We start from the raw sequence: 13,778 nt of genomic DNA, 5'->3' as shown, positions 1-13,778 counted from the left end.
TGGAACATTTCCAGGGATGGAGCAGCCACAGCTTCTCTGGGCACCCTGTGCAACGGCCTCCCCAACCTCACAGGGGAAAACTTCCCAATATGCAATCCAAATCTCCCCTCTTTTAGTTTAAAACTGTTGTCCCTTATCCCATCACCATATGCCTGTGTAAAAAGTCTCTCTCTCTCTTTTTTGTAACTCCTCTTTATGAACTGAAAATAAGATAAATATGTAGACTTTGAAACAACCAAGCCACAGACCTCTGGCAGTAAATAAACCCTTATGAACATAAAAAAAGCAGAACCTCAGCAATCCACAGCTTTCCTGCAGGAGGAACAACCACTCAAGCCTTTCCACTGCTCCCTGGGTCACAGAACCACCACAAGACACCTCTCCAGGAACCCCCTCCTGCTGCAAACTCCCTCATTTCACCCTGATCTAAAAGAGATAAACTGAAGCCACAATCACAGCCTGGAACTCCTCAGAACCAGGCGTGTCACCTCACACTGAAGCACAAAGAGCTGCAGAGGGAGCACCTGCCACTTCCACTGACCCTGATGGAATGGCATTTCCTGAGCATGCTGAACAACTGGAAGATATAGAGGCACAAGGATCACAGAAAGAACACAGCCATGGATGTTAAAACCATCCTCATGGAGAGAAGAGCTGTCAGGAAGAATTCCCTGACACTGCTGGAAGCCATCCCATCTAAGCTGAGAGCCGGCAGGCAAAGGAAGGGAGAAGTTTTGTTTGTGCTTCAAGGAGTGGACTAAGCTGGACAGTAAAGGAAAGGACATCCCATACTTACTTTTGGAGGTGTGGAAGGATAGGAAGAAGTGCAGAGCAGTCTCATGGAGGCTTCCATCTCCTGGGGTGGAAGGAAGAAGTTGGGAACTACCACAGGATCAGATCTGGGCAGAGCTGTTTAGGAACAACCTTTGGCAGTATGCAGTTGCACAGAGGTCCAGGTGTGGAAAAAGCCTCAGCTGTTAACAGGTCCCAGATAGTAAATTTCATTTGTTTTAATCATTATTCCATTGCTCTGAACACTTGGTTCTCTCACCTGGGCTCACAGAGCACGGGACACCAACTTGCTTTAAAACAGTACCTCACAAATTGGCAGAGGACTTCATCCTGCCAAGAGCCCAACACTTATTCCAAGATTTGGAATTTGTGCAAGAAACATGAGGAAGTGTTTTAAAAGCAAAATAAAGCATGTTTCTTTTGATACAGGAGAAACACAAGAGCAATAACACACAGGGAAAAATAATACTGAGAGAAAATGCAACAAGACGTGTCAGAACTACCTAAAATGAAGTGACTCTCACAAATCACAAAATTTGTTGGCTACAGGTTTCAAGAAAGTCATCACTACAGCGTGTGAAAGAGTGTAATGGGGTCCTCCAACACCCTCCCAGATCACCAGCTCTGGGTTCATTTCCCAGGAAGAGCTTCACACAGCAAATTTCTCTGTCCCGAGGCCAGGGAGACTAAGCAGAAGAGTCATGGAATGCAAGAGTGTTTAAGGAAACAGTAAAGGATACAAAGTGATTTTTTGTTTGATGGGGTTTTCTGAGCCTTCCGCTGGGTCCTCACTGCTGTCATCAGGGAAGCTCTCGCTGTTTCTTTCCGAGCCAGCTTGGGCTGACACACTCTGAGCACAGTTCTCATCAGAACCACTTCCTTCCTTGCCCTGATGATCTCCATTTACAGCCTCAGCATCCTCTTCCTCCTCTCCCTCAGTGGCCTTTTGATTGGTCAAACCCGCGTCTCCTGGGGATGGCTGCAGCTCCTTGGAGCCTGCCTGGAGCTCCACACTTTTCTTTATGGTCTGGAAGTCTCCTGCTGCTGCTCCCGTGCTGCTGTGGTAGCTTTGGAAGTCTCCTGCTGCTCCCCAGGGGCTGTTCCCAGCCGTGTGGGGGCTCACGGGCGGGCTCAGGGCGCTGAGCAGGCTCTGGCTGTCCCCGTGCAGCGTGCTGGACAAGGTGCTGCTGTTCCCTCTTTGGAAACACCCCACACCTGTGGAGTGCTGCTCCTCAGGCCTGGGCTCCAGAGGCTGCAGCTCAGCCCCCTGCCCCGTTTCAGAGACCATGCTGGACCAGGGGCTCGTCCTGTCTGTCACGGTGGTGATTTCATTTAGAGTTCGTGGTTCTATTACATCTTCTTCATATTCCTCCTCACTGTGCGGCTGGATGGCAAAAGCACCTTCACCTTCCTGGATAACACCCACTGGATGCTCATCCTCGGGGACAATGGGGTCTAGGAGCTGGTGCAACATGTGTCTCCCAAACACGGCTCTGCCAGCAGGGCAGGGCTGCTGCGTGTCCCTGGGAATGCTGGGCACACCTGGCATCTCCAGCTGGCCCTCAGGAGCTGCAGGGCTGCCCCCTTCCTCCTTCCACCTGGGCACATCCAAGGCACCCAGCCTCCTGCTGCTGTCCTGGTGCACTTCAGAAGCTGCCTTGCTGTTTTTAGTTATAGTCTGCAAGTCTGGTTAACAAAAAAGAGCATCAGTGAATGCATGGAGCAACACATCATCCTAAGTCTGATTGATGTGGGTTTTGGGCAGGAAGTCCGAGGTGTAAGGAAGGCTGGGAGCTAAACATGCACAGCTTTGCAATCTCTGCTGATGTGAGCATGTTCTGCTCTGCCTCCCACTGACAAGGCCAGGAGAACAGAAATGCTAAGGAAAAACCAGGAGCATTAAGGATGAAATTAATGGGAAATTTTACAAATTCTTAAAAATCCCACAATCACTTATTTTTGCTTCCCAGTGAGCAGATCCTATCCACTGCTTGCATCCTCTGAGAACTGAGGTCACCAGTGTTAGGTAAAGTGACCAACTATTCTGAGGCAAGTCCTGCTCCAAAGGAATGGTGGGGGACATTTGGAAATGGAGGAGGAAGAGTCTGCAACAGACTGTAGAGGAAGGCATGTAAAAAAGCAGTAAAAACAATTGCTAAGGATGAGAAAGGAAATAAAAAGAGCAAAACCTTGGAGAATAAAGAGTGGGAAAAAAGAGAAGATCAAAGTGGCAGAAGAATGACAAATTCTGGCAAAAGAGGGATGTGCCCCTCGTCTCTTGGAAGTGCTGCTTCCCTGTAGGAAGCCATGGGCAGGAAAAGCACGGAATAGCTTTCCAACTGGCAGCAACTGTAGCTCTGGGCTCCAGTTTATTCTTTGCTCTGGTAAGTTATTTTAAAAGCACCAGCAGGGATTGGATTTCCTTGTCACTTTGCCACCCACAGCAACAACTCACCATTGATTAGGCTGCTGACCTGAGACACCAACTGACTGGATTTTTCCAAGAGATGGCAGCCTTTGGGATCCACTTCTCTGCCCATGGAGCCCTGATGGCCACTCTCCCGCTCCTCATGGCCGGGTCTGGACGTGCTGAAGTCAGGAAAAGACCTGGTCAGCTTCTCACTGAAGTATCTTTGGACCTCATCCAGCTCGCTCAAGTTCTTCCTGCAAACAGTGGTAAGAGATTGGGTCAGAGGAGGAAAATAAGCCTGTGGCAGCTGGGTTTAAGCTGGATCATTCCAGCCAACAGCAGGTAAATATGCAAATAAAAGATTAAAGGTTTTCATTGAAAAGCAGATCAGTAGGCAAGTGTTGAGGTTGCTCTAAGCAAGAGGATAACACTCCAGAAAAAATCCTGACTTGGCTATGAAACTTGGGCTGGAAGCTAAAAAGGAGCTAAGTTCTAAACTTACTTAATCAAAGGAGTTGGATTTGAGATGAACTTCCAATTAAAGTCATAAAGCCAAGGATATTATGTGGCTTATGGCTGGGCTTGATAAAAATCTAAGGATTGCTATGTATTAAAAATCTAGGGATTTTAAGGCACATTGCTTGTGGTAGGGATGAAATACCTCGGGAAGCTTCTTTCATTCCTGTATTCCTACAGATAATAAATACTGTTCTTCTGAATTTATACTTCATTTAAACCTAGAATCTAGTCAGAAGAACAGTGCTTCTAGCAAAAAGGAAAACATCCTGCTGGGAGAGGAGACACTGCTCCGTGCCCCCCAGAAATGCTCACAGGCTCATCCTGTACCTGTGGAAGTCACCTGAAGGGACTATTGCCTCCACAGCACCTGCTCTGTGACAGCAGCATCGGGATGGACAAACCCAAGCATTCCCTCTGGACCTGGAATCACTGCTGCTGCTGCTCCCCTCACAGCTCACCACGCTGCTCCCTCATCTCAGCCCTGCTGGGGAGCTCCCCACCCCGTCCCTGATTTTCCAGCCTGGCCTCAACCCTTATCTCCTGTTCAATCCACCTTTCTCATAGCTATCAACCCTCTCACACACACCAAGGAAGATGAAGTAGGAGCAGCAGCACTAACTTTCACCCATTTATCTGCTGAATTCGGAAACAAATTCTCCTCCTTGTGCCACTCCTACTCCTATTACTTCAGTGACAACAGGCAAGCCCACTTCTCAAATTAATCTACAATCTTGGGGCTTCTTAACTCCTATCAGTCAAAAGAAATGTATATTTTCATCCCATTCCTTTGCTGTCATTGCCAGGAAAACCAGGAAGATCTGTTTAGTCTTACAGTGCACAGTGAAGCATTCCTAAAGAATCCCAGATCCAGAGCTAAACTATTTTTGGACTTCTATGCGTAAATCAACTCTAAGAGCTCAAGTTAGTGCAGGAGAGTCAGAAGATATAATCTGACTGTCGTGTTTGTGCTGGAATTTTACATCTGCCTGTTTCCAGCCTTTTGTGCTTGAGTAACTTCTGTGGACCAAGGAAGATGCAAAAAGGAAACAGAACATCTCTTATGGTATGACCTGCCTATAAGCATAAAACACTGAAAATGCCAAATGATAACTCAGGATGAACTACTCAATTAAATCAAAGCAAGTAAAAAAAAAAAAAGTTAAATTCATCTGCCAAAACACATTCTACTTAAAATTGGACAATGGTGTTTGAACACTGACGTTTGCCATGCTAAGTATAAAATTGAGAGTTTTGATACACCAATTTTAAATCTGAGGAGATAAACGACACCGGAATCTCCTAGTGGTTATTGTGCCTTTTCCTCTCCACCTCCTCAGTGTGGATCCATCGCTCCCAAGCTCCTCCCTGCTCCCCGAGCCTGGCCCAGCCCTGCAGGGGTTACCTGAGCGCGGTGAGCAGCGCAGCACGCGAGGCCGGCGGTGCCGTGTCCCTCCGGGCAGCACGGCACTCATTCCCGTGCCCATCCTCCCACTGCAGGGGTTCCTGGAATCGCCGCGCGCTCCTGCTCCCCTCCGCCCGCTGCAGGGACTCGTGGAACCGGCGCACGTTCTGCATGTGCTCCTCGTGCCGGGGGGGCTGCGTGCCAGCGGGGCCCATCCTGCCGAAAACAACCCTTTGTTCGATACCAAAATCCAGCCTGGAACCTCTCAGTGTGCAAAGCCTGCCACCTAAGAACAGCCCGTGTCTTGAAATCCACCCATGGGTGAAAGGAGTTCTCCCAAATGTGCACAGGAACGTAATTCATTGCCTCAGATTTATACCAAAGCCAAGGTAACAGTGGGGCTGGCAGGAAGCTCCCAAGCCCATTGTTCAGATCCCAGAGTGGCGGCCCACAGTCCTCTAAACTTCAAAGACACGTATGGGAAGAGGACCATGTCTGTAGGCTACAAAAACAAATAATAAACTAAGGCACTCTCATTCATGTGAAGGGACAGAAGGCAGGAATTACTGCAGGATATCTGACAGCCCTACTCCTGTGATGTGCAATACTGCAGCGTGCCACCAGCTGTCATTCACTGGTCATGGAGAGCAATTAGGACAAAATAAAGGGGATGCATCAGGAGTACTCTATTCCAATTCACACTTACTAAAAATGAAACAAATACAGGCACAACCCTCATTCTTATCAGATTGAGGAGAGTACCTGCCAGCTTTAACAATAGCACCATTTAAATCCTTATTTACCAGGGTGCAAATGAAACAAATCAGGAAGTACCAATGACAAGGAAAAGAACACCTGGGCTGTGCCAAAAGGAACCTGTCCCAGGATTGCGACCTCCTGCACCTCTCTCTCACTGGGAAAGGAAATGCCCACTAATTTTTAAGCCCAAACACAGTGGGCACACTCTGACAGGGTGTTCCATTTTTCCAGCAGAGTCAATTTGCTTTAGAGGGGTATTTCTGAGACCTGAAAATAACCACAAAGGTTGTCAGCCTGTAGACTTACTGCTCTCGAGCAGGAACGCTGACTTCCTTTGACAAGGAATTCAACATCTGCTTGGACAAGTTTGCAGAATTACCAGGACATGCTGGAAAGCTGACCTTCACCTAGGATGAAAAGGAAAAAGGAACACTGTACGTGAGTCTTTCACCATAAGAAAATAAGAGAAATTAAGGTATTGTCCTGCTGATCTAACAAAACCTCAGGCTTTCTAAATAGCTTTAAATTTTCAAATGATTTCCCAGCACTGAGCCAAAGTACTATTTCCCAACATTCTCATTTCAGACACTTTGGTTTACTCCCTCCACGCTTAACAGAGAGCAAAGTGATGGAAAGTAGGATAAAGGCTGCATTACAGGCCTATAAAACACCCAAGCATATCTGGGAAGTCTAGAGAATAAAGAAAAACCCAGAAAAAAAGGCAAATATTCCAGAAAAACAGATTCCTGCCAAATTAGATGTTTCCTAACCAATGAAAAGTGAATCCACTGCATGTTTTTGAGCACCAGCTGTCACCCAGAGCAGCACACAGATCTATGCCATGCTCCCAGACACCCAAATGCACAGAACATCCTCCTAAAAACAAATCCCACACACCCTTGAAGCAACCACAGAGTGAAGCCAAGGGGATGCTCAGCACCTGGCTGAGGCGCTGTAACTAGCACTGGCCAGCAGCTACCATGGAAACCCGGAGCACAATTCCTAAGGAATTCAGTGGTTTTCATGCAGACTGGTCCATGAGAGTGCTGTGAATTAGCTCAGGAACCCGGAGTGCTGATTGTGAGAGGGGAGGGAGTGGAAGAACGTACGGAAGAGCTTTCGGGCTGGCTGCGGGCCCTGGCCTGCCGTTCCTCCCGGAGATTATTTATATTCTGGAGAGGGGACACGGCCACTTTGATCTGCCCCCGGCACTGCCCGCTGAAGTCGGTGATGTTGTACCAGCCACACACCAGCTGGAAGCCGGAGAGCAGAGGAGAGAGGTCCACGGAGGCAAATCCTATCACTCGCTCCGACTCTGGGGGAGAAGGACACAGAGCACAGATGACATGAAAAGCCCAAAGCACGCTGACATCAGTCATTTTCAGGAATGCTAAAATGCTGCCCTGAAAACATGGCTTGGGAGCTGACCCGAGGTGCAGAACAATCCTGTCCAACAGGGGGATATTATTTGGATTACCTGGGTTATGTTCAGCTAAGAATGTCCCTGCAGAACAGAGAAAGCCCAGGGCTTATACCTATCAGTAGGTATTTGTCTCTAGCATTCTTCTTGCACAAGGCAAAAGATGGCATTACAATTCTACTCTCCCATTCACAGAATCTATTTTCCTTGCACGAAATACAAGGAACCTAAGGAAGGGGATGCAGAAAACACACTCCTCTTTATACTGCACCACAAACTTTACCTGCTTTATGCCACACCTTGAAGACCAAGGTTTGCTGTGGATCCAGGAGAAGCTCTTTGGATAATCTGTTAGGAACAAAAACCAGAATATTTTATGCAAAGCAGGCAAAAGCAGTAAAATGCTTCTGAGGTTTCAGTGCCATATTATCTACCCAGACAAACCAGTTTCTTTCTGTACTGATGGGGGCAGGAACAAAACAAACCCCAAAATTACTGAGCCTCAAAGTGTAACACATTTCTACATAGTTTGGGCTTCTGCTTATTCAAGAAGCATTTCCCTCTCCTCCCTCTTGCTGTACATTTAAAAGATGGGGCAAAGAAACTGTGAAGGAACAGAAATACAGTTTATTTCATGACTCAATAACATGGTGACAGCAAAGCACTGGGGCTATGGTTCAAAGCTGTTATATTTGAAGTTCAGTGCTGGAAATAAAAAATAAACAAACAGAAAAATGAAGTATTAAATGTAGAGCAGTTTTTAAGTTCTTTGAAGGGACTCAGATTTAAAACACTGGAGATACCAGATTGGATCACACAGGTTAATTCCTGAATACTGCCATGTATGACTTGGTCTGCTGAGTTTCCCTGAAGCAGTCAATTAATCTTTTTAAATTTAAGCTCAGATCTCCATGTCTGAGCTAAGAAACCCCAAAGCACATGCCCTTTTCACACCTGCCTGGCTCTGATATGTGGGGAGGGTCAGTGTGACTCCCCATCTCTCACCTTGCTTGCTGCTGGAAGTCCCAGACTGGTGAGTCTGTATTTCCTATCACTGGAGTGGTGACTGGAGCCTCTGCTCCAGCAACAGCAAAGGACACACAGCTGCTGGGGGCTGCCACTTCACGTTCTGTCAAGGGACTTCCTGAAATGACAGAGAATTAAACACAGACTTTTAAAATTAATAACAACAACAACAACAAAATCTAAAGGCAGTTCAGCAGTTAAGACCACACAGTTGGCAAAGAAATCCACCATCTGGAAAATCCTCCTTTTCACTGGTGGAGCTGATGGCGTGTTATATTTACAATGGAAGCAAACATTACATGAACCTTCCACAGAGCAGAAACTGGAATATTCAAGGGAGAAACAGAAAAACCATTTGCCCAAGATCATCTAAGAAGTCAAAAGTAAAGCTAGGAATACACCCAAGGTCCTGAGGATCCTATTCCAGGGCTTGAGCTACTCTCCATGCTGCAAGACAGAAATATTTAAATATTTCTGCGATACTCAAAAGAAACCTCCTTTATATCATCAAAAACTTTGCAATAACAAACAAAATTGCACCAGTTTTTCAAAGACTAGGGATTCCAGAAGATTCTAGAATGATTATAAAAATGCATCTGCAGCGCTCAGATTCTTTTAGAATTACAAACCCTTAAATCATAGCTTGCATTTGACTCTTAGCTGTGTTATCAGGGGAAGAAATGCTGAGTACAGTGAGCCAGCTTTACAAATTTATTATGTGCTGATTTACAAGAGTCTGTGAGACAGGGGCATCTCGGGGTTCAGTTATTCACTCAGGGCTTAACCTGGAGCTTTGCTATTCAGACAGTGCCTAATTTCAGAATTCAGGCGTCCTCTCTAACAGGGAGCATTAAGTTATTTATATTTTGGAGTTTATTCAGGAGGATAGGCTGTGCAGTTCAGCCTCCTGCTTCCCCCGTACTTACACAGCGACTGGGACTGCGACACCACGAAGCCAAGTTCAAAATCCATCCCTGCCATTCACTGTGCTGGAGCAGGAACAGATCTCAGAGGAAAACAAAGAAACAGAAAACAAAGAAAGAAAAAAGAAAGGCAGGAAAGACAGAAAAGAAAGGATGTGTGTGTGAGATGTTACCTTTTAAACTTAGATGCATTGCTCTCTCCACAAGGATATTGACAGCGACTGTGTTTTCCAGAAACATCACGTCTTCTTCCTGCGGCTGGCCACTGGTGATCCCTGAACTTTCAACCTCCACCTGCTGCTTGTCAGAGACCTGCTGGCCCAGAGCAGGGCTTTCCCCTGTGCCTTCAGCCTCGCTGCTGCTGCACTCCTCAGCACAGGGAGCTCTGGGCAGGGCAGGGGGGCTGGGGGCGAGGCTGACGTGAACGCGCACGGCGGCTCCTGCCAGGTCTGCAGCGTTGCATCTGAACAAGGGATAAACACCTGCAGGAGAGTGCACACACAGCCAGGAACTGAGCCACGGGAAAAGCAGGAGCTTGGAGAGCAGCTGCTACAGCTCATTACTGCAGAGACCTCACGAGCCCACCAGAGCGAATTTTGATTCCCAGTGTAATTTCTATGTGAGTTATCACCCAGAAGTACAAGCCTGGAAACATTAAAAACCACGACCAATCCCCCAAACTTGGTACACCTTCATTTTCCCCCAGTCACTCAGATTAAAGCACATCAACTTCCTGAGAGCCCTGGGAACAGCAACTATGCATAATTTTATATACATATATGAGGAGAATATAACATATACCCTGGATAAAAATTTGTTTTAACTCTTGTTCTTTCTCCCTTTCCTAAGTATATCTAAAAGAAAAGCTTATCAGTCCACAAAGCTGATGAGTACCATGTAGATGACAGAAGCCATAAACTAAAACACAAGTTCCACCTCAACGTGAGGAAGAACTTCTGCCCATGAAGAGGGCAGAGCCCTGGAACAGCTGCCCAGAGGGGGCCTGGAGTCTCCATCTCTGGGGACATCCCAAACCCCTGTGGATGCATTTCTGTGTCACCTCCTGCAGGTGACCCTGCCTGGGCAGGGGGTGGGACTGGGTGAGATCCATTCCAACCCTGACCACCCTGGGATTCTGTGCGGGACAAAACAAACTCGTGAACATTTTGTTTAAAGTGACTAGAGAAGGAAGCCCATAAAATTGCCAGCAGGGAGGAATGTTTCAGGGACTCACCACTAACACTCAGCGTTCTCCTGGATCTCTCTGCTAACGCTGCCAGGTCGACATAGGCAGATCCAATGAGACGATCCGAGTCAAGGGGTCTTTCCACCTCATTTTCCTTGCCATACGCCCACCACACCTGGATTTCTAACTTCTCCTCCCTGAAGAACCACAGCAGCCCCTGGCTCCGTCTGAGAGTCACCTTGCTGGGTTTCCTGAAGCTCACCGTGACGCTCTCTGCGTCGTCGCTCAGTTCTGGCCGCCTCAGCCACGTCCAGGTGGGCTCCAGGTTGTAGAGTTTGTACCTGAGGTAGCAGTGAGTGCTCTTGTGCAGCTGGGTCTGGCCTGCCAGCAGCACGCAGTGCAGTGGCAGCCACACCCGTGGCGTGGAGATGGTCACAGCCACCGGGCTGGCACTCTGCTCCCAGCCCTGGCTGTCCTCGCGGAGCTCCTCACTGCTCCACCCCAGGAGCCTGGCAGCCTCCAGAACACGCTCCCTGTCACCCTGATGGGCAAAGGCCACAGAGAGTTCCAGCCCTCCCACAACGGCCTGCAGGGTGTTTGTGCAGAGTGCGGGCAGCGGCTCCTCCGAGAGGGTCACCGGGAACCAGCCTGAAACACCTTCGGGAGGAAAGGGCCTGTTAGACTTGTCCCAGCTTCCCAAAAATGTCACTGAAGAATGGCCACCCCTCTGGTCACCAACCAAGGACCAGAATGGCAAATAAACCAAGGCCCTATTTCTTGTTTGGAATTTTATTAAATAATTTCTAATCTGAAAGAGCAATAAGTTGCTGGCCTTCTAAAAACCTCAGCAGCAGCTCTGATCGCAAAGGATTTTCAGCTCATTAACAACACCCATTTTACCATGAAACTATATCCCTTGGATACTCAATTATAAAATTATGTGTTCTCATTTCTTTCCTACTCTTTCCCATTAAAAACAACCTCAAAATTTTGGGTGGAGAACTTCACTGAAATTAAAGCAGAAATAACCAAAGCAAATAATAAAAACATCATTATTACAAGGCATAATAATCCCAAATGAATACTAGATAGAGGAGTTTATTAGTGGACAGATATGTGAACATTTTTTTCACAGAAATTTCACAGAATTTTCTAAAGAGGAAGGGACCCAAAGGGAGCATTGAGATATTCCACACACAGTTAAAAAAAAAAAAAAGAAGAGTAAATCCTACTGCTTCCTAACTATCTCAGACTTCTTTTTCCAGCTTTGACATCTGAAAAGCAGTCACTGGCCTTGCACTAAACACTACAGCTCATGACCTGATGCTTTTTTTGGACTTTCCATCTAGAAAATAAACAACGCTGAATAAAGTCCTAAGGATTTTAGGCGCTGGTTTTAGCTGGAATGGAGTTAAATTTCTCCATAGTAGTCCCAGAATATTTATTCAGCCATTGAACATCCTATACCCTGAAAACAGATTTTCAAACAACAACCTTTATGTCCTTTTCCCAATACAGGATTTTTACTGAACACATGGGGAACATCTGAAAGAATCTTGGTCTAAAACAACCCAGAAACTCCCCCCAAAACCAAACCAACCCCCCAAAACAGGAATGGAAGTAGTTTTAAGGAACTGCAATATCATTTACACAGAATGTCAGCAGCACAGCACTGCTGGGTTACCTGATCTTCTTGTCAGCAGGTCTCTGGTTGGGATTGTGACTGTCCCAAGAAGATAATCTCTGGATGTTCTGTCAGCCAATTTGTCAGTGGCTGGAAAAGAAATAATTTTGTAAATACACCCAACTGGTAGGTAAGGTTTAGAAGTGATTGACAGAAGAGACAGCTGATAAGAGGTGATCTTCATCACTGGCAGTCTCAAAAACTCTTTGCACAAGGGGAACAATCTCTCCCAAAGACAATTTAGATAATTACATCTATTAGCAACTGCAGAGCTCCCTGCACAGGGCTCTGAGCAACCTGACCTGCTGGAAGATGGCCTTGCTCATTGCAGGGAGGTTCTTCAAGTCCCAATATTCCATGAATATTTTTTTCTCCTATTCTAAAAGGATTTCTGCACCAGCATTCAATCCTTGCAACCATCCCTGCTGTCCTTACCTGACTTGGTGCTCTGATGGTAGATGGAGAAAAAAACACTGCCAGACTGCAAGAGCTCCCCCAGCGAAGAGGCTTCTCCACTGCTTTTCTGGGTGATGAGATGGCAGAGGAACTGCAGGTGATGCCCAAACTCTGGGCAGAAGGAGCAGGGCACGGCGCGCGTGCGGCGCGCCTGTGCCGGGGGCAGGAAGGACGGCAGCGCGCACACGTAGGCGTTGACTCCCACCCCTGCGTAGTACTGCAGAGAGGGGTTCCTCTGGGCCACAGCCCTTCACCCCACGTGGGGAAAGAAAAGAAGAGAAAAGAAGGTTTTACTCAGATCATACACCTGAAGGATGAGGGTCTGGGGTCATTCCATTCCCTTGACTTCTCCAAGCACCATACAACAGTGATCCTCACCTTTCAGGGTCTGCTTGAATTAGGATGGGCCAGGGTCTCCCAGCAACACTGAGAAAGGGTCAGACCGTGGCTCTGGAATGCCAGGAGCCATCCTTCTCTTGTGGAACTGACTCCCTCTATTCTAGCCCTTTCCTGACTCTGGAAAATCACATGTTCAGGAACTAAATCTAGCTGATACCACACAGGGGCGGCAAAAGCCTTAAGGTGGAAAGGAATGTGTTTCATTTCCTAGTCAGTTTATTGAGGTTTTCACGGTGAAATGCAAGAAAACAACCTCAGATAGCTTTTAAATAGCAGCAGCAACACCAGGATCCAGTGCCCAAATAGGTACCATCTTATATCAGCCAATTTTTATATCAGTCTTTGGTGTAAAAAAATGTGGAAATGTAGGAAAACATACCCTTCCAACCTGCATCATTTTGCAGAACAAATGCTACCAGCCTGTACTGCAGCTTCAGAGACCACAGTAGCTGCTGATGGTCTGTATAAAGTTATTTTCACTTTGGAGCAGGACCCACTTTGAATCTTGGTCTCTGCAGATGGAAAATTGGCCAGAAAGAATTTGATCTAACCTCATGCCGCAGCCTGCTGCCTCCAGATAAGGCTGTTTTAAGTGCAAAGTGGTCCTTTTTGAATTAGGCCTTACCTGGCTGCTGCCTGCAAACCAGCTGCCCTGTGTATTTGTACAGAAAGAGAAATGGCTTGAGCAGTTATTCCAGCTGCTGTTTTTGGGGATCGCTGGTACCTCACACTCACATCAAGCAAACCTGAATTAAATAAAAGAAAGGAACAAAAAAAATGCTCAGTCCTCAATACAAGTACA

The 13,778-nt window shown here is 46.9% G+C and overlaps 1 protein-coding gene across 1 annotated transcript in view; it reads right to left on the bottom strand.

Annotated features, from left to right (window-relative positions):
• Positions 1-13,778, bottom strand: part of C2CD3 (C2 domain containing 3 centriole elongation regulator) — a 41,462-nt gene that overhangs the window by 4,815 nt on the left and 22,869 nt on the right. The window contains 13 exon segments of the mRNA XM_084226771.1: positions 797-899; positions 1,533-2,478; positions 3,248-3,456; positions 5,124-5,339; positions 6,189-6,289; positions 6,992-7,197; positions 7,586-7,650; positions 8,308-8,446; positions 9,425-9,733; positions 10,486-11,094; positions 12,122-12,211; positions 12,557-12,825; positions 13,602-13,722. Of these exon segments, the coding sequence (XP_084082897.1) occupies positions 797-899; positions 1,533-2,478; positions 3,248-3,456; positions 5,124-5,339; positions 6,189-6,289; positions 6,992-7,197; positions 7,586-7,650; positions 8,308-8,446; positions 9,425-9,733; positions 10,486-11,094; positions 12,122-12,211; positions 12,557-12,825; positions 13,602-13,722 (3,383 nt within the window).

This window comes from Fringilla coelebs (genome assembly GCF_963513975.1).
Source record: "Fringilla coelebs genome assembly, chromosome: 2".
In the NCBI taxonomy this organism is placed as follows: Eukaryota; Metazoa; Chordata; class Aves; order Passeriformes; family Fringillidae; genus Fringilla; species Fringilla coelebs.
This window is presented reverse-complemented; position numbering and strand designations above follow the sequence as displayed.